Genomic DNA, 19,919 nt, shown 5'->3' on the forward strand with positions numbered 1-19,919 from the left:
TCCCCTCCCTGGCCCTCCTTGACTTTACGAGTAAGGTAGTAAGGAGGCACAATTGAGTCCGCTCACCGGACGGAACAGCTTTCCCGACAGGTTTCCCGTCCCGGCCCCGCCCCACCCCCGGCGCTCGCCTACTTGGTGCGGACCGTGATGGAATATCCGCGCTCGAGGCTTTTGAGCCTTTAATTATAACGGCGGGCGCGGCGGCTTGGTCTCCCACTTCTATCTCGTGCAGCTGAAAACAGTCACTCACAACATCTCGTGTCTGATTCTCCCCTAAGAAGGACAAACACACACCCTGTCACACAGCCATGCCCGTTTCCCCGCTCCCCGTCCCAAACTCCACGACCTCCTTCTGGAGGTCATCCCCGCACCCTCTAGATGATCACCGGTCTACCCCGGAGCTGCCAGCCGAAGTTGACATTGCAGTCATTGGTGCAGGCTATGCAGGTGTTGCTACGGTATACCACATCCTCGACCAGTGCAAGGCGCGTGGTGTTGCGCCGCCAAAGATTTTGATCCTTGAGGCCCGACAGGCATGTTCCGGGGCAACTGGACGCAATGGTATGTCTGACAGCCCCATCATTGTCATGTCTTCTCAATTGAGCTTCCTTGTTGACTTGAGATATGGTATAGGCGGCCATCTGAAGCCGGATCCGTACAATCGTCCCGCAAGTTTCGTTTCCACACATGGCATCGAGACTGCAAAGGAATGTGCGGAGTTCGAGGCCAAGAACCTCATGGAAGTGAAGAAGACCATTGAAGCCGAAGGCATTGACTGTGACTTTGTATTGACTAGGGCAGTCGATGCCTTGATGTCAGAGAGTATCCGCGATAAGATGAAGGCAAACGTTGAGTTGCTTAGGAAAGCTGGCGTTTCCGTAATGAAGGACGTGTACTACGCCGACGGCGCCGAAGCGGAGCAAGTAAGTTGAGCTGCGGCCTGCGCTTTAGACTCAGCGACTAACTGTTTACCCCCAGCTATCAGGTGTTAAGGGAGTAAAGGGATGCCTATCATATACCGCCGGTACCGTCTGGCCATACAAACTAATCCTGGCCCTCCTCTCCAAGGCTCTCGACGCCGGCGTCAACTTGCAGACCCACACGCCCGTCGAGGCGGTGACCGGCACCCCCGACGCGGACGGCTACCTGACGCTGACCACGGGGCGGGGCGCCGTCCGTGCCGCAAAGATCGTGTACGCGACAAACGGCTACACGTCGTCCATCCTGCCCGAGTTCGCCGACAAGATTGTCCCCGTTCGCGGCATCTGCAGCCACATCACGCCCGGCAAGACGCCTGCGCCATTGCTGCCTCACTCGGTCATCATCCGCTGGTCCGACACGGAGTACGAGTACCTGATTCCCCGACTCGACGGAAGCATCGTCGTCGGCGGTGCGCGGTCCTCGTATTATCATGATTTATCGGCGTGGTATAACAAGGTCAACGATGACGAGTTGATTGAGGCGGCGAAGACGCATTTTGATGGATATATGCAGCGTGTGTTCCGCGGATGGGAAGACAGCGGTGCGACTACGTCAAAGGTGTGGACCGGAAGTAAGTTAATTGGCCCCTATTCAGCCGGACTCGAAATACGATTTCAGTGACTGACAACAATACAGTCATGGGATACTCATCAGACGGATTGCCGCACGTCGGCGTCGTTCCCGGAAAAGAGAAACAATTCATCATTGCCGGGTTCAACGGCCATGGCATGCCGCAGATCTTCCTCTCGGCTAAGGGAGTAGCATCGATGATTATGGAGCAGTCCGAGTTCAAGACTACGGGTATCCCCAAAGTCTACCAGGCTTCTCAAGCGAGATTGGACAGTTCCAGGAATTCCATTCTTGAGAGCTGGAAGTCGGTCAATCAGCCGCCGGCAAAACTGTAGAGTCGGTTAATTTCATGTAAAGTGTCATATTAGAGGCGCATTGCAGGGAGCATACCCACCAAAGTTGACCTTGTTGTAAATCCTGTAGTCATTGGTTCGATTAGCCGTTGTAGCGTAGACATTTTCCGGAAAGAGCATCGAGCATGTTAAGCACCATCATTTGCATAGGTCTTAGTAGATACCAAGACGAATCGGCTTAGTTTTGAGATATCTCATATAATCTAGCGAGTCTTTATCATAACAATATATTCCATCAATCTCCTCACCAGACACCAACTCAATGTCTATGTTTTCTGATAACCTATCTCGTATATGATATGCTTTATTTGGGAACTCGAATAGATTTTGCGCTCTATGTAAGGGCGCTTTGCAACTAGACAGTTGTCAATTTTATTAAATGAAAATAAATTAAAACACAATAAGGTGACTTGTTAATCCATAAACTTTTATCTTTATTTTTAAAGCACAATGAATAACTGAGCAATTTGATAGACATGTACTGTTTTTACTCTCTATTTTGAATGAAATTTTCGGAAATGCTCTGTCGAAGTTCTTTACGGCAGCTAACTACCTGAGCAATGAGTTCACTTTATTTTATTGATGCTCCATCGAAAATGATTCTCGGTAAGTATTTCTCTCGAGAAATTGAGTGTTCTGTACGGAGTACATTGTCAATGACTTCTCCGGCCTAACCATACCGATAGCGGCTTTGATCCGTCACTTCGGACATCCATTGTCCGTCCTTATCTTTCCGTTTTGGCGTTGCATCCGACAAAGGTCCCCAGTCTCCACCCCCACAGCCCCTCTGTCGTCTTTAACCGCATATCAGTTGACTCGATAAGAAGCCGGGTAAGGCAAACCAAACACCGGCGACAAAACTGGCTGCCGGAAAACCGTATGTATATGAGGCCGGCTCCGGCGTTCGAGATAACCATCTGGCAAACGTAATGCAGGATGTCCTGCGAAATTTACTCATTATTAAAATTCCCTGGGCGATGAGCTGTCCAGATACGAAATAGACTGAGCGGTTTGTCTCCACTTTACGTCCACTTGACTTCCTTCTATCGCCAAGCTCAACTTCCCCAGATTGTTGACCGGTCTAGCGTCGGATTCGTCCGCCGCAATGTTCTACATCATCAGTGTGAATACCACTCATGGCTGGTCTTTTGCATTCCCTACAGCCATGGGCTTTCGGCCAGCAAAGCATCAGCACACGTGGGAGTGCACCGGGCCGGCCTTTCTTCCTCCAGTCCCCTTGTAACGTTCACAGTCGCATCCCAGCATCCGCTGTATCCCAATAGATACAATAAGCCTGATAACGTTTTCCTCCCCCAAGCAACAACCCGTGTATCCTTCCCGGCAAAGAGGCCCACACGAATATCAAAAGAGCCGATAGGAAACCGGGAATCGGCGCCGGAAACTCTACCTGCGTGATGCCTGTTCTGAACTCCCCGCACTTCGTTGCACGTGCGGGGAGACAACATTAAATCTCCAAGATGAAGCCCAGCCTTCCATAAAGGCGCGACCCATGCAACGCCTCGTGATAAGCCTCATATTTAATCTACATCATCATGTTGGCATAGACCTCTCGGACCAACAGACACACCCTGAATCAACCCCTTGCATCGTGTAACCATCCAATAATCATCCCCGAACCTACCTCTTTCGGGCATCCTTGGAACAGCACTCTCTCTCACACACACACATACACACACGCAACACACATCAGCCAACCCCCACAATGACACCACCAAAGAACGTCATCTTCGACGTAGTCGGTACCCTCGTCACATACGAGCACCTCTTCGAAGCAATCGACGAGCGCCTAGGCGAACGCCTCCGCGCCCGCGGCATCCAGCCAAAACTCCTCGGCTGCTGCTGGCTCGAGGTCGCCGAGCGCGAGTACACCTACCTCTCCATGTCGGGCCGCTACGTCGTCTTCTACAAGGTCTTCACCGCCCTCTTTTACCGCTGCCTGCACTACGCCGGCATCGAGGACCCGCGCGCCTTCGCGAGCGACGAGGACGTCGACTACCTCATTGGCGAGTGGAAGAGCCTGCGACTGCGCGAAGGCGCCGCCGAGTGCGTGGCGAAGCTCCGCGCCGCGGGTTTTACGGTGTGGTGCTTCACGGCGGGCGACATCGCCCGCGTCGGTGGCTACTTCTCGAGGGGCGGGGTCGAGATGCCTGTTGAGAACTTGCTCTCGTGCGATTCGTCTGGCTTGGCGAAGCCGACTCCCGAGGCGTATACGCCTATTTTGAAGAAGTTGTCTGCTGATGGGTGCGAGCCTTGGTTTGCGGCGGCGCATTTGTGGGATGCGTCGACGGCGAAGACTGTGGGGTAAGTCGACCTACTTGTTCACTAATCTTTGTGTTGTATTGGACTCGCTAACATCTCGCAGATTCAAGGCGGCATACTGCACTGCTCTGGAGGGAGAGGCGTTGCCAGAGATTTTCGGTGAGATGGACGTTGTGGCAGAGACGCTGCCGGCGATGGCGGATAGAATTATTGCTACGTATGAGAAGTAGTCCACCTATCATCTTGCATAATACAAAAACTCGTTGAGTCAAACTTGCGTTGATCATTTAGATTGAACATTATCAATTTTGCATAAACATTAGACAGTAATTATGTTAGACTCTCCTTCATGAGCGTCTGCGCTCTAGTCCCATTGACGCTCGTCATTGTTCGTCAAACTCATTTCGGCCCACCTTGCTTGGCTGCCGCCATCGCCGCCATCTTGGCTTTGCGGGCTGCCCTCCATCCCGGAGATTTAATTCGTAGTACTGTGAGACACACCATTAGCATACAAGCTTTCCAAGACGCGACTAAGGGTGGGCTAACCTATTACAGCAGACCCGACAAGGACCAAGTCCAACAATGCGAGTCCTGTGAAACACCATCCACTTCCCATCTTGGAGACGAGAGAAGGGATCACAAGGGCGGCGATGGCAGCACCGGGATTCCGTAGCATGTTCCCGAGCGCAAAGGCGCCTGCGGCCTGCTGGGCCACGCACTCGGTCAAAAAGGCCGTCGTGGCCACAAATACCCAGTTCATCCCGAAGCCGGCTGTACAAGAGTCACACACGTCAGTCTCGGGTTCACGTGAGATGGGAAGCAGAAACATAAACGTCTTTCCCAATGTCGTACAAGAACTTACTAAGAAAAGTGGCAACTAGAACGGCGGCGGGGTGGAGTGAGATGTCGACGAACCACCCGTACATGGCACATCCACCGGCGCAAACAATGACACCCCAAATCTGGTCTGCAAGTCTATTTTCGGGATCGACGGTGTTGTCAGGAGACGCCTTGACTGCGCGCGCTCTCCGCCAATCCGAGAAGCGTCCACCTATCAAGGAACCCGCAATCATGGCGACGCCGACGGCGATGAAACCGGCGCCGACGCCTGCGCTGGACCAGTTGTAGCGGTCGGCGAGCTCAGTGGGCAGCTGCACTGCGATAGCAAAGTAGGTCGAGTAGAGCATGGCGGTGTTGAAGGACACGATGCCGATGGGTGGGTAGCTGAAGAGACGCCAGTACATGAGCAGAGTTGGCTTGGGAGGCGGGGGACCTCTCTCCGATTCTGGTGCCAGGGGCGAAGACAGCTTTGGAGGGAAGAGGATGAAGCTAGACTGGGAGTAGAGCTTGCCACTGCCAACCCTTGCGCGCAAAGTCTCTGGAAGCATGAGGATGATGATGATCCAGAGCACGAAGCCGGCAATGGCTGTGGAGTGTAATTAGTATGGTTTTGTTTGATAAGGGCTGGGAGGATGGAAAGGCTCACCAAGGAAGCCAAAGATCCAGCGCCATGATGCCACCGTCAACGCGCCTCCTATCACTGGGCCGAGGACAGGGCCGAGCTGAGGGCCTAGGAGGAAGATGCTCATTGCGAATGCTCTCTCTTTGGGTGGAGTGACCTGAGAATTGGGTTAGTAATGTGAGCTGTTGGTGTGTGGTGAATTCTCTCGAGGAACTTACATCGGCGACAGTGCCTGCGCCCATCGACACCACGGCCGCAGACCCAAAGGCCTGGACGATACGAAGAAATACAAGAGCGCCATAGTTGGCTGGTACTGCAGCCAGAAGAATATTGGCAACAATATAGATGGAGAGAGAGATGATGTACAGTGGTCTCCTGCCCTTCCAATCGGCGAAACTGGCCCAGAATAGAGGCTGGTGGAGTGTAAGTGTCATGTACTATCTTGAGTATGGGTTTCGAAAAGGCTGGGGAACATACACCGAAGGCGAAGGCAAGCATGAAAACGGATACGGTAACGTTGATGGCCGTCGCGCTCGCGTGGAATTCATTCTCTAAGGTAGGCAGAGCAGGGAGGTAGATGTTGCCGGCCAGAGGCCCAAAACACCCGGCCACGGTGACAACGATGAGGATGAAGCGCTTTCGCCATGGCGAGAAGGCCGAGTAAGCCGGCGGGGCACCGGCTTTCTTCTCTGGATCCCCGGCGGACTGGGCTGGAGGCGACGGCGGCGGCTGGCTGGCAGTGGTCGTGCTGGTGTTAGCCGGGGCCGGCACCTCCTGTGCAGACATTATGTGATCTTTAGTGGGCGTCGTCGTGCCCGAAGTTGATGGACTGGAGTTAACCATCTTTGACAAAGAATATTCGAACAAAGCGATGCAGAAATGATACTCAAAACTAGAGACTCGGAAGCTGGCCCACGGGCACGAAGGAGTAAGATAGAGAAACTCGGCGGTCAAAAGTCAGAAAGCGATAAAATGAAGCAGCACTGCTCCGGTGATTACCGTTGTTTCTGATCCTGTGTACGGACACTAGGAAAGGCAATGTATGTATGAACGATTCAGTGTCCATTTAATAAACCCCTGGCTTCTTGGGCGAGCCATTCTCAGTCTTACACGCAAGGTAGTAACGTACTCCGTTCAGGTCAAAGGCAGTGATCAGGAAGGGTCCGTCCAACGCCGGCCCACTCGGTCAGCTCTTGCTGGATCCTCATCGGGGCACTGCCGCAGTTCCCTGGCGGGGAGGCTCCGCCCAAAGTACCGGTACCTCTACGGTCGCAATACGTACCTGAAGGCACGTCCCCGGTCAACTTTACGCCAACCCGCCTTGGGAAAGTCCAGAGAACCTCATCAAACTCTCTTTCTCTCGCTGCATCTTCTGCTTCCTCCATTCCTTGTCTGGTCATTCTTGGCATCACAACTCGCATCAGGCCCGCTTGGCGGCCAATGAACCTTCCCAAGGATGTGGCCTTTTGTCCTTGACTTTGTCTGGTGCGACTGACCGATGCGCCGGGCATCGCACAGCCCGGCGTGCCGCTGACTGTAGTTCAGGTCTGCAGACAAATTTGTACGACGAACGTCTGATGTCTCGGAGGCACAAACGCAATGTTCCATGTTCCTTCACCAACGCGCATATGAGGTCTATTTCGAGAAGACGACGAAGCCTCTATTCATACCTACCTGACCGTGATTCCTAATCCTGTCTTCTAGCCTTTTCCTGCATGTCATCTCTAGGCAGCTAGAGCTTCTGCTACCTTACTTTGAGTAGGGCTGAGGAGAAGGAAGGAAGACTGCTTCCGTCTTGTCGATGGTCTCATCTTGACCCTTGTAAGTGCTACCGTTGCTTTTTGCTCTTTCTCGCTTCCTCGGAACATCGGCCCTTGAACATATAAGCTTGTTATTTCTTTGTCGCAGCTTTGACTTACACCGTAATTGCAGACGCCATTCACGACGAGATGCTACTATTTTTGCTAGAGGTTTTACTCCTCGGAGCGCTGCTCCTTGGACTCGTTTACTACTTTCTTCTCTTGCCTCCTAGATACCCGCAAAACATCCCGGCGATACCGTTCTGGGTAGCCCTCATTCCCTTCTTCAAGGACGTTGACCAGTCGGACATTTTCCGTCAGTACATCGACAAGCCGCTGCGAACTCATGGAGCAGTCAAAATTTTCTTTGGCGCGCAATGGAACATCTTGGTACATCGTCCCTCGTATCTGGTTGAAATATTCAAAGACGAGGATTTGTACGAGAAGAGCGGCAACCAGAAGAAAATCCCACACAGCGTCCTGGCAGAGTTCCTTGGTAAGTGTTCTTTGCCACCCTTGGTGCTTCGAAAAATTCTAACTCGGAAACAGGCGACAATATTATCTCGGCAAGAGGCGACGTCTGGAAGAACTATCGGTCGGTCATCAAGCCAGGCCTCCAGAGGACTTTCGATGGCGAAATCATCGAAAGCAACGCAGTCAGCCTGTGCCGTCTCCTTCGTGAATCCCAAAAGCGGGCCGGCAGCGGAGGCGGTGGCGTTGCTGTGCAGGACCTGTTGCAGCGGTATTCCGTCTCCAACTTCACCGAAGCCGTCTTGGGTACGAAGTTGCATGTAAGTCGCCCTGGCCCCCACGACAAGACCGAATCTAGCAGGGGTGTTTCGCAGCGTGCTGACCGCAGCCGATTCGTCGTAGGCACTCGACAGGGCAGATGCTCCTATCAATCTCCTCCAGACGGCGGTCAAGAGGGAGATCTTCAAGCCCATCTTTATGAGCTTTCCATTCCTCGACAGGTTGCCGCTCAAGTCTCGCTTGGCGGCCCGACGCACTGTGGGCCTGTTCAAGAACGAGCTCAAACGCGCGCTGCAGGCGAGCCACCACATGCCCATGGAGAAGACATCATCCCTGTCAGACCAATCCGACGACAAACTAGGCCAGCGCATGCTCGACGCCAGAGCATCGGGCATGTGGGATGAGAAGCAGCTCCTCGACAACCTCACCGTGTCATTCGTGGCCGGTCAAGAGAACCCACAGCTGCTCATGATATCGAGCCTGTATCTTTTGGCGAAACATCCTGTAAGTCAGCAAACCTGCCCAGGCCCGTGCCGTCTCACGCGTGCATTCGTTGCTGACAAGACTGGTGGGGGGTTAGGAGGCGCAAGAGGCTTTGCGCCAAGAAATCCTTTCCAAGGATGCCAAGTCTTCAGCAGATCTGGCCAAAGAAGACATGCCGTATCTCACCTCGCTCATCTACGAGTGCTTGCGCTTGTTCCCTCCCATTGGTCAATTGATCAACCGGAAGGCTGCGGAGACGGCGCTGCTAGGCGGCGACGTCGTAATCCCAAAAGGGACATATGTCGGCTACCACTGCTACTCAACAAACCGATGCCCGACTGCGTGGGGTCCCACAGCAGACAAGTTTGACCCCGGACGGTTCGTCTCACAAGTGCACATCCTTTGAAATATCGTGAGGCTCATGTTTGCAGGTGGGGATCATCCTCAGAAGTTATTCAGCAAAACTACCGCCGCCGTCGGGTAAGGGGGGAGTGGATCAGCTTTCATGGTGGTAAGACAGACTCCAAAGAAAGAGTGGTGAATCATTCTACCATGATGGACCTGCTGACTCTATCTCAGGCAAACGCGCGTGCCTCGGAGAGAAATTCGCAATGTTGGAAATGAGGACCACCCTGATCCAGCTGGTCCGCGAATTCTCCTTCGCTTTGGACCCGATGTGGGTTGACCGCAAGACTCCAGTAAGTTTAAGCCTGTTGCTGCCTATGTCCCCGCGGTAGACCGAGTTCCCCACTCTTTCCAGAAATTCAGCGCTGACGAAAGGCTTCTTGTTCGCTTTTTCTCCAGGCCGGTCCCCTTTATCCTCGAGCACTTCGGCTGGTTTTGATAGACAGGGTTGACGATGAAAAGAGAGTCGTGAACTAGTCGGGCCTGGGTGATGCGCGGGTTCGGGCGGTTTTGGGTAGATTGAGTTTTGATTTGCTCTCTGGGGGTTTAGATAGGGTTACAAAGTTTGATAATCATAGTGATAATAAAACGCTACTTTCCGATGAACAGGTACTTCCCGCATCATCCCTGCCCGAACTCTCGGCTCCCCATAATTAAGAACCAGGGGCTACGCTTCTAAATTAATCGACAAGCATGATTGGAGAAGGCCGCTTCGATCTTCGTCCAAATGCACCAGAAGCGAAAGCATGCCGATCCACCCAATGGAAAGCAACTATGTCCAAGAACCTCACGTCGACCCGAATGCAACTCCAACTTTCGAAAAGCCGCAATCCAACGCCAAGAAAGCCGCGCCATAGTCGGTGCATACTGCGTATGCTCGCTGCGGTATCTTGCGGAATCTCAGCAAGCTGCCTGCCTGTGCTGCGGATATGCAAACTGCGAAGTACAAATAAATATTTGCACTCGAGTGGGAACCACCTTTTTTTTCGCGCGTGAGGAACCGGGGCGGTAAATTCTGTGGGAAAATCATTCGTTTGCCTTTTTTCGCAAGAAATGACCGCCATGCGGCCCATGGAAGCGCAGCCTTCGGACTTTCGTGCCTTGGCTTTGCCCTGCCCTTCCCTTCATAACCCCTGCCAGCATGTCCTTTGTGAGTTTACCGAAGTCTTCGAAAATGAACAACGACGACGCCAAGGCCTGACAGCTTTTGAGCTAAGAGAAATATGGCAACCCAAGACCGAGATGTAAGGTTTGCTGCTTTTTAGCGCGAAGGTTCCGCACGGCTGGTCCTTTAAAGTAGTGGAGTGTCCTTGGTTTTGTTGCCTTGGCCCCAAGGTGATCTTAATGGCGTGATGTTAATGGGATTTGATTAGTCGTGTTCGTTCCTTCGGATCAGAAGCCTTGACTTATTCTTGGTATGTGCCGAACAGCGGTTTTTTGTTCATTGCTCTTGGAGACACGTCTTTTCCAACATCTAGACTGGGCCTCTCCTCTCGACTCTCGACCAACGACAACGGTCGTTGAACGATGCTGGCAAACGCCCCGTCGTACCCCCACTTTCCATGGACACTTGAATCCTTGCTTGCTTCTCGAGTGGCTGACCATGGAGTTCCATCATCAGATGGCCTTCCTTGTGTACGAAGTAAGTAGTATGCACCCCAAGCAGCGTATTCGTACCTGTACAGAGAACAATGGGCCTGAACGACCCCCTGGTCACAGCTCGGTGGGGACACAAGACCTGGATATCTTGTGTTAACCTTAGGAACTCGGTCTTTCTCAGCAAAGGGACGAATGCGAGTAAGAAAAAATAGCACCAAGGGCCCCAAAAAGGAGAAACCAAGGAAAAAGCTACGTTCCCTCGGTTCATCCGCATGCCGCCCGCTACAGGCATCTTGTTCATGCCCCCAAGACCCAAACTGCGGATAGCTCCTTCTCTTCTACCAAGCATTGGCCCCAGTCCTGCTGCTGCACTTTGTACATGTACAACGATCTTAGTTCCTTCTCACGCATTTCTCCCAAGTCGGGCAAAGCCTTGATTCAGGATTCTTCGGTGATCCCATATATGCAACCTACCTGTGGATTAGACTAACTGAAGGCATCATCCCCTGTCCTGCCACCTCCTTCTGCTGAAGAACTTCTTGCTAAACCCTCTTCCTTCCTTCGGCAACCATCGGGGCTTCCTTGTGTATCTACAGCCAGCAACATCTGTCTTATTTTTGTTCTTTCCTGTGTTGAGCTGACAGTAATCCCACCTGCGTTGAAGCGGCACAAACGCATACCAACGCCTCGTTTTCCTCTTGGGTCTGTCTTGGTCGTACGGCGGACACATTTCACAGCCCACCTCAATATTCCTCGAGGTGGAGGAGGACTCCTTTCTCACGCAACATACCTATCAGAACATAATCGTACCACATGAACCCAGAGCAGCGTCCAATCGGATTAACCAAGCCCCCAAATCAAGACTTCTAGAAGTATTGGTGCTTCCTAGAGTCCCTCGATCACATTATTGTGTTTAGTATTATAATAACCCCCTCGTCGAGAAACCACTAGGTTCCCTACCTAATCAACAAGCCACGACATCACCAAGATCCTCTATAGTTCCCTAATCACTATTCCAACATCAAACGACTCATATTCTTGATTCTTTATTATTTTCACAATGGAGTTCTCAAACGACGGCACTTCCATCTTTCACCGGTTCCAAGCCGCCTTCGTCCACGACGGGCAAGGGCAGCTGCTGTACTGCACCGGGCCGCAGAAAGCCTGCGTGCAGCAGCATTGGACGTCGTCCATCAGCCACAAACTCCACAGCCAGAAGTTTCAGACGGCAAGAGAAACGATAACGACAACAAGCGAAGGCGTGTCCACAAATCTCGACGGGCCGTTTCAAGGCTCGAAACTCTATGAGATGCAACGGAGCGGTTCACACACGACGGCGGGCCTCATCATCGACGCCGTCGCTACGTCTCAACAAAACGTAGCCAGCGCACAGTTTGATGACTTTTTCGTGCAATTGCTCTTAGACCAAGCCGACTTTGCCATCCGCGACCATGAGCATATGAGTTGTGGGGTTTCTGCGGCCTCCCAAATGGACGCCACATCCGAGATCGTCAGCCTGTTTGATAGCTTTCTCAGGTATCAGGGCAAGGACGACCAGTGGGAAGCGAGCGGCAAAGCGTATTTCACGGAGCGTGTTCGACACTTCACCTCGCAGCATGCCAGAATCGAGCTCTGTCTTCCTGCGTTCCCGTGTAAATCGTCAAATACCAACAAGGTCCTCGGAAAAGCCCCTGACCGCGGGGAGCAGCTCGCTCTGGAGCGGCTTCACGAGTTTGTAGAGGCTATTGAGAGGGTGTACGAGCCCGGTGCCAAGATGTGGATTATCAGTGACGGTCACGTCTTTAGCGATTGCAGTAAGTCCAACAAAAGAAATGGGAGGTGACGAAAAAGCAATTCTACGATCTATATAATCTGACATCTCCCACTTAGTCGGAGTCGACGATGAAGATGTCGATGTGTACGGCGAGCAGTTGAAGGAGATGAACCGCGCAGTCGGCATCAGCAGAGGCAACACTGACAGAATCGGCTTCAAGTCGCTCGTCGACCTGTTTGAACTCAACGAGTCAAAGTCGCAGCACAAGCTCCCGTCGCTGTCGCAGGATCTCAACATCCCCAGCATAGAGCACCACGTCGAGACGAAGCTGACGTTAGAGGCAGAGCTCTGCAGACGGATCCTCATGGCTGGCTGCCAGCCCCAAGAGTCTGCGGTGCGAGCCAAGATCAAGTCGCAAAATCCGGCCATCCTAGCTCTTTATCGTGGGTTCTCGAGGTTCATGCTGGAGGACCTCGAGCTTCACCCTTTCACCCTGGGCATGACGCGAAGTCAGAGGAAGAAGTTGTCACCCAAGGTAGCGTTTGAGATGATTATGGTAAGCTTAAGTTGCTGCACCAATGATATTACGTTGTGCTTCCCCTTTTGTCTCAGATCGCTGACTATATGAAACAGAGAAACCAAGCATACTCTAACCTAGTTGAGTTGCTTCTTCCTAATCACGTCCGTCTCTCTATTCATGCGTATGTTCTACTCCAAACATTTCTCTTTGCGCCTTCGTGCTCGAGTCTAATGATTCTCAATCTAATAGTCACAACAACGCCGGTCCCAAATTTGGGATTCAACTCTTCGACCCCGCCGTCGTCCGCGCCGTCGAGGGCCTCTCACCGGACGGTACGCCAATGACCTCCCGTGACCTGCTGCATATCCCGACGCCGTGGCACAACTGCGTCGTCGAGGTGGAGGGCAGCCCTTATCTCCTCGTAACCAAGGCCAGTGTACCGCGCCAGGCAGTCAGCTTGGGCGCCGTGACCAGTGAAGTCTCTACCAAGAATGCGCCCTGCTTCGTCCTCCGGCCGAAGAAAAGTGGCCCTGCAGCTTCTATGGAAAGTGACGCGGAGAAAACGTTGAAGGAACAGGAAGAAGTTGTCGTGGCGCCCGTGGCCGTTGCCCAGAAACCTATCGTTACCCCTGCACCGGCCCCAACTCAGAGACCTAGGGTTGCTGCAAAGGGTAAGAGACGGTTCGACTGGATTCGGAGGCTGGCTGCGTTTCCAGTCATCGGCTGGCTAGGTATGATTTTCTATCACCGCTTTGTGGAGACGTTTGTTTGAAATTGGGGTATGAATAAAGATAATGGAGTACCTACAACTTGGAGCATGTGAATTGGACAAATGGGAAACTGGGGTGTTGTATCAGGCGGGGTTCTCTTTAGAGCGCTTTTATGTTTTGCCTTCAAACGAAAACGTCTAATCTTCAATCAATCATACTTGGAACAATACTTGCTCATGTTTCTATACTTATTCCTTGTTCCTGGATCCAGTTCTAGGTCGTTAAAGTCACTGTACTTCACAAAAGTTTCAAGGGTCTTGAGCAAATTACCCAATCCGGTAATGTTCTCAAAAGAGCGCGCCAAGAGGTTCAAGCTGCATCCCTCTCTGAGCAAACACTCAGAAAACATTCGATCCTTACTAGCAGCGGATCTAGATGTGCCGCCTTAGAGATTTAACGAATTGATCTATTGGAAACATCAGCGAGCAACCTTTCTGGAAAACATTTCGCCAATCAGATAGTTGCACAACATCATGGTCATACCCTAACCCCGGCTCACTGATGACGGACGGGATGAAAGACGCGCATTTAGGGCAAACTGCCAACAACGCCCCTCATCTACGGATTTTGTTCCCGGAAACATTTCGATGAAGTATTAGGGGTGAGGTCTCGGAAGATGAAGTTAGGGCCCCCCCCTTCCCTGTGCCACGGAAAGGCGTGTAAGCATGGGAGGACGTCCCAGCGCGCGTCGCGATATAAGCTTGCTCTTCCCCGGTAGAAATGTCCCTGGGTCGCAAAGAGAAACATTGTTAGTTCCCTATGTTGATGTTGATTCGTTTGGTGATTATACATCATCAGGTCCCTTCGTCAGGATGCTCCTCTCCCATGTTTCACCTCGCCGCTCCATCTCCGTGATTGGGCTCTTACTGATCTATCTCATCACAATGGCCGCAGCACAAAATGGAACTCGGACCTCTTCTGAGGTCAGGGAGTGTAAGTGGTTCCCTCTTCACTGCAGTTCGGATTATGAATCCTCGGTGGATTAATTTACATGGCCCTCGTACTGACAATGTCCCTAAAAAGGCATCCCTCGCCCTTCGACGACCAGCGCGACATCATCATCTCCTACATCCACGCCAAAAGCCCTGCCGAGAAACTTTGGCATGATCATCAACCGGGCCTTTGAGATGCTCGACGTCTTTGGACCCCTTGACGCCCTCGGATTACTGGCCAAGAACCACCAAATGAACTTATATCTCATCTCCGAGACAATGGACCCTGTCACCGTCGAGCCCGTTTCCGCTGCCATGAACGCCAAAAACTCGAGTTTCGTAAGTGACGACCCCCTGGTTCTTTCTGTTATTTCCGGGGTCGAAGTAGCGGTTCCCCTCTTCCGACGGAGCATCAGCTTCCGTACCGAGGTTTTGGCCGCCCAATGCTGACGCGAACGACCTCCGCTGGACGCACAGTTCCCCCAAATCCTTCCAACGCACACATACGCAACAGTACCAAAGGACGTTGAAGTCCTCATGGTCCCCGGCGGCCTCTGGACGCGCTCGCCCAACCTCAACGCCACGATCTCCTACATCAAGACGACCTACCCGAGCCTGCGCTACCTCATCTCCATCTGCACCGGCGCCTCCGTCGTAGCCCGCGCCGGCGTGCTCGACGGCCGCCGCGCGACGACGAACAAGGCCTCGTGGGCGAGCACCGTCGTCCACGGGCCGCGGACAGAGTGGGTGGCGAAAGCGCGGTGGGTCGTCGACGGCAACGTGTGGACTTCGTCGGGTGTGTCTGCGGGCATCGACGCGACGCTGGCTTTTATCGAAGAGGTGTATGGCGGGGAGGAGGCGGCGTCGATTGCTGATTTGATGGAGTATGAGAGGCATGCGGATGCGAGTTGGGATCCGTTTGCTGAGAAGTTCAATGTCACGGGTTCGGCATGAGATGAACTGGGAATCGGTTTCTTCTTATTCATGAGGCGCTGGGAATCTTTGTGTCGGGAAGGTGATTATCAAGAGAATGTAGTTAGACTCTAGTAATGTGACTTAGTAATTAGCTACAACTTCTGATATGAACGGTGAGACCAGCAACTCATGAAGAGGATATTCAAATAGAAATGGCCAAGAACCAATATAGAAAGTGATTTTTTCTTAGATAAGAAAAATTCTCTATCTCATGTTCTCTGACTGGGATTATGCAGTTGATATGTTATGTAAATAAGTTCTCTACTAGATCCAAGGAAAGCTTTGTTAGTCTTTGTAATTCAATACTACTAACTTTACATGGCCCTAGACACCAAAATATCGAGTGTTAGGCTTATAGACTCTTCGATCTCGCAGTCTAGTGAGCAACTATACTCCCAGAATGATTTTCCAATGTTGATTAGGCGCTGTACAGTGAGATTTGACACTTAGTATCAACTATTAAAGAGAATTCCACAATCAATCTTTAGGCTAGTTAATAACCATAATGGTAGTGTTTGGATTGCTCTAGTTCAAAGACTTTTATTATCTGCCACACAGTAAATACTTCCCTCAAGCAAACTATACTCAAGAAAAGCTTGCAGTGATTTACTAAAGGGTATACAATTATTGCCGGCCAGAATCTAGTGCTCAACTTGTCACCTGTTTCCTGCTCGAACTCAGCCTCTGCAACCAAGCAACAAGAAACCAGTAGTAGAGTTCTAGCTGAGTTTCTCTCCAGGAAATTACATACAGATGCAAGTCTTCACAACAAATAAACGGCTTGCGATAGAAAACATGATACCCTATGCCTCTGGGATTACAAATTGCAGCCTAGCTTTGTGAAAAGTCCAACTCATAATCAACAAAGTCCTCGAACAGTGTTTCAAAAAACAACGCCTTCTATCAACAATGTAACGAGAACTTCAAATTGTTTCGTCTACCATCTGTCCTATTCGCATCAAACACTCACGTGGGCGCCTCTACATGCGAATTTTCCCACATCACTCATCCCTCCATCAAACATCAAAGTAAGTAAACAAACGACTGCCGAACAGCCAGGTCCATTTGTGTAACGTGAGAAATCAGCACGTGCCGGACGACTCATATCTCCCCCCATGTCTGACCCTCAAACAACTCTCCGCATGATATTCAAACGTATTTCCTTTGCCATAGTGTTCCTTACTCTCAAGTCTTAGAAAAGGTTCCACATCCTGCTGTTACATTATTCGTCATGGTACGAGTAGCATTGCACAGAAACCGCCAGCAGGATCTGGAACAGCCGCCTGCGAAGGGCCGACAGGCGAGAGGCGACCCAACAGCAGCACCAGTCTTGGTAAATAGTGAACTGCAACCGCAGAAGGTCCCAACTCCTGCAAGGCGTGAAGCAAGCTAGTCTCAGTTGTATTACTATTTACGTTCCGCTCACCCCATTCCTACGTTCCACAAAGGTCGTGTCTCTAGCGCCATTCTCACCTGAGCTTGAACAGGGCATAGCTTATATCCCGACATGCTTAGTAGAAGAACGTTATGAACCGGCCCTCGTGCCGTTGCGTTAATGTAGGTAGGGGATTCTCCACAGGTACGACGGTAGCAATGTTGGAAGTCTTGGACATTTGGGAATTCAGAGACATCTCCAAGGAATTAAGGAAAAGAGGGTATTCGTCCATTTCTAGCAAAAGTTACGAGAAGTGTCTGCCATGTGTGTGGGGGTCTTACAGCTACGTGCGTATTTCCAGAAGGGGCGTGAGTTCCTTGATTCCTTCGAGAACATATGGAGCCTGTGTGTTTTAATTTTCTTCCCTGTCTGGTCCCCTTCATAATTATTTGGTATCCATACGTACATACATAGACGAGAGGAAGAGTGTGTGTGAGAGAGAGGGTGGAGAGCGGATCTGGGCCATTAGGATCGCACGCGCGGGACGCAACTGTCCCCATTTGCTTTTTCCTGCAGCCCAGTGGGAAGCCGAAGACGTGCAGCGCAGAGCACAAATGTACGTGCGCAGCATATCAAATTTCCCCAAACAGAGAGAGCGAGGGGAAGGGTTTGCCGGGCCGCATCATCACAGCTGCAAATGCACACCATCGGATCACCGTGACGGACCCCTTCTTTCTTCACCGCCTCCGTCTTCAAGTGCCCGCACGCCGGGGGAAGGGTCCGGAGGAGGGAGGGGCCGGTAGTCTTGCGCCCCTCGCTGCGAGCAAGCGAGCTGGGCTTGTGGCTGGCGGCTCAACAGAAGCTTCCTGGTGAAGGCCTCGTTTAGAGGTGCATTGTGGCACATTTCCGTTGCCCGTTACGGTGCAGCAGCGTCGATGTACAGATATGGAACCCGCTGATCCAGTCCAATCCTCCATCTTCTCGGCCGCAAAGCTAATGAATAATTGGACGCAAACCCTTGACCGCCCCGACCATCGACATTCGCCCTGCGTAGCGCCAACAGACTTCCTAATCTTGCCGGAGTTGCGCTATTCGTCTTTCGTGATAGTTCAGGGTGGCGCGCGGCAGGGCATGCGACTTTGACAGGCTTCCCGGAGGCTCATCCCGCTAGGCGTGTCATCATCGACGTTGCATACCGTTATTCACTAGGAGAGATTAGATGATGGCGAAGGCAACTCGGGGCGACCGGGGGAGTCAAGCCAAGGTGCAAGGGGAACACGAGGGGTGAAGAGCTGCCGCCACGATGCGGCCACGAGACATGCGGCAAGCAAGGTGGTGGCAGTTGCAGGGCAGCGGGGGCCAGGGGTGAATATCTCCCGGGACGTTTCATTGCGTCGACGGCGCGCAAGGCGAAGGATGTATCCATAGGGTTGTGGTGTAGTTGTAGTAGTGTAATAAGACCAACGGCGGAAGCACGAGTTGCATCTCCCCGCTGCGCCGGGGCCGGGGGGGAGAAGAGGCGCCGGGTCAACGGCTACGGCCGCAGACTAGTCGAGGCGATGCGATGCGATGCAATGCGGCTGCACGAAGCGAGAGGGGGGAGGGCGTCTGAGTTTCAACGTCGTTCTATCGGTGCCGCACCCCGGGGGAAAGGCAGCAGGCTTGAGAGTGGAAGGATGCATACTGCTAGTTCCAGGGACCCAGAGATACGGCCGCAACACTTGCAGGGCCCCTCATGTTGAAAGGAGAAGTCATTGGCCAGCGAAAAAAGGTCACCCACGCCCCCCTCTCCATCTAACCTCCATGAAGCGTCGAGACGAAGAGGATATTGTCACCGTTTTGGACTTCGTACGCCTCCTCTCCTTCGAGCTCCCAGTCTGCGTCATTGATGAGGGCAAGGATGCCAGGGCGACTAGAGAGACCTCATTAGCGTTGCATCCAATATAGCTACTCTGCACGTTCATCGCAGATTTTGAGAAAGACTGCAGAGTGGCGATATACGGCTTGCATAGGACAGGCAATATTGGGGTGAGAATAAGAGAAACAGAGAGCCAGGCGAGGCCGAAATGAAGATATGCCCAAGGATGGGGACGGCGCGTGGGTGATGCGACTCTAAGACGTACAGATGACCATCTAGGACGAAAAGCTCCTTTCTGGAGTCCTTCATCGTGTTCTCGCAGAGATAGTTGATGAGAAAGGCAATAGTTGCGGGCTTGCCGTCCTTGTTCACCGCCGGGATGGAGAGAGCGTGACGCCGCTGATCAGAGAAGAGCATCTCCAGGCCGCCGCTGCCCACCAGGTACCACGTCAGTTATGCATTCGTACCTGAATGATCTATGCAAGATACAAATGAAATCATGCTCGGATCGACCCCGTCAGCCTGCGTGGAAAGGTCTCAGGCCAGAGTCCGGGAGACGGTACCGGTCCAGAAGAAACACCTTGCTTGAGCCACAGGATGGAATAGAAGAGAGATGGGAGTACAGAGAGGTGAGCGGAGAATAGAGACTCACGAGAACTCAACGACGACGGCGATCTTCTCCCCCGCATCTGCAGCTTCTGCGGCCATTTCTTTTCTTTTGCGAGGCTTGGTACTACAAATCTCCCACGATACCCAAAGTGCCGGCAGCTGCGAGACGTCGGAGAATAGATGAAGAATGTGAGATGTAATGGTAATAAAGTTTGTTTGCTTGTCAGATTGAATCGCGGCACGGCACGGACAAGAGTGAGAAAGATGCAATGAAAGGAAGGATGGATGGCACGTCAGGCGTCTGTAAGGCACGGGGTATCTTCCATACCTTAGGTACACTGTCTAGTGTTCGGGGGGAGGGGAAGGCACTGAGCCCACGGATCAGGCAGTCGGGCTAGGGGCTCCGATGGGGAGCGCAAGCCTT

At 52.3% G+C, this 19,919-nt stretch overlaps 7 protein-coding genes across 7 annotated transcripts; 5 read left to right on the forward strand and 2 right to left on the reverse strand.

Moving 5' to 3' along the window:
- Positions 1-308: 308 nt before the first annotated feature.
- CTAM01_04441 (FAD dependent oxidoreductase) lies at positions 309-1,886 on the forward strand (the record flags this gene model as incomplete). Its single annotated transcript, XM_060520471.1, has 4 exons — positions 309-561; positions 634-923; positions 979-1,552; positions 1,618-1,886. 4 exons carry the CDS (start codon positions 309-311, stop codon positions 1,884-1,886), a joined length of 1,386 nt encoding a protein of 461 aa, XP_060385116.1.
- Positions 1,887-3,627: 1,741 nt separating this feature from the next.
- CTAM01_04442 (haloacid dehalogenase-like hydrolase) lies at positions 3,628-4,414 on the forward strand (the record flags this gene model as incomplete). Its single annotated transcript, XM_060520472.1, has 2 exons — positions 3,628-4,226; positions 4,288-4,414. 2 exons carry the CDS (start codon positions 3,628-3,630, stop codon positions 4,412-4,414), a joined length of 726 nt encoding a protein of 241 aa, XP_060385117.1.
- A 169-nt stretch (positions 4,415-4,583) lies between these two features.
- Positions 4,584-6,432, reverse strand: CTAM01_04443 (major facilitator superfamily transporter; the record flags this gene model as incomplete). Its single annotated transcript, XM_060520473.1, has 6 exons — positions 4,584-4,672; positions 4,731-4,955; positions 5,047-5,610; positions 5,671-5,803; positions 5,865-6,059; positions 6,124-6,432. The coding sequence occupies 6 exons, from the start codon at positions 6,430-6,432 to the stop codon at positions 4,584-4,586; spliced, it is 1,515 nt and encodes a 504-aa protein (XP_060385118.1).
- Positions 6,433-7,595: 1,163 nt separating this feature from the next.
- On the forward strand, positions 7,596-9,522 carry CTAM01_04444 (cytochrome P450; the record flags this gene model as incomplete). The annotated part of the gene is made up of 7 exons (XM_060520474.1): positions 7,596-7,941; positions 7,995-8,236; positions 8,319-8,699; positions 8,776-9,056; positions 9,110-9,189; positions 9,258-9,376; positions 9,439-9,522. 7 exons carry the CDS (start codon positions 7,596-7,598, stop codon positions 9,520-9,522), a joined length of 1,533 nt encoding a protein of 510 aa, XP_060385119.1.
- Positions 9,523-11,742: 2,220 nt separating this feature from the next.
- On the forward strand, positions 11,743-13,748 carry CTAM01_04445 (pyoverdine/dityrosine biosynthesis protein; the record flags this gene model as incomplete). Its single annotated transcript, XM_060520475.1, has 4 exons — positions 11,743-12,496; positions 12,573-13,012; positions 13,090-13,157; positions 13,226-13,748. The coding sequence occupies 4 exons, from the start codon at positions 11,743-11,745 to the stop codon at positions 13,746-13,748; spliced, it is 1,785 nt and encodes a 594-aa protein (XP_060385120.1).
- Positions 13,749-14,630: 882 nt separating this feature from the next.
- Positions 14,631-15,632, forward strand: CTAM01_04446 (DJ-1/PfpI family protein; the record flags this gene model as incomplete). The annotated part of the gene is made up of 3 exons (XM_060520476.1): positions 14,631-14,679; positions 14,770-15,017; positions 15,156-15,632. The coding sequence occupies 3 exons, from the start codon at positions 14,631-14,633 to the stop codon at positions 15,630-15,632; spliced, it is 774 nt and encodes a 257-aa protein (XP_060385121.1).
- A 3,190-nt stretch (positions 15,633-18,822) lies between these two features.
- Positions 18,823-19,594, reverse strand: CTAM01_04447 (ubiquitin-like modifier 1; the record flags this gene model as incomplete). The annotated part of the gene is made up of 3 exons (XM_060520477.1): positions 18,823-18,940; positions 19,152-19,316; positions 19,539-19,594. The coding sequence occupies 3 exons, from the start codon at positions 19,592-19,594 to the stop codon at positions 18,823-18,825; spliced, it is 339 nt and encodes a 112-aa protein (XP_060385122.1).
- Between the last annotated feature and the right edge of the window lie 325 nt (positions 19,595-19,919).

This window comes from Colletotrichum tamarilloi (assembly GCF_030869305.1).
Source record: "Colletotrichum tamarilloi strain Tom-12 chromosome Unknown Scaffold_10.1, whole genome shotgun sequence".
Taxonomy (NCBI): Eukaryota; Fungi; Ascomycota; class Sordariomycetes; order Glomerellales; family Glomerellaceae; genus Colletotrichum; species Colletotrichum tamarilloi.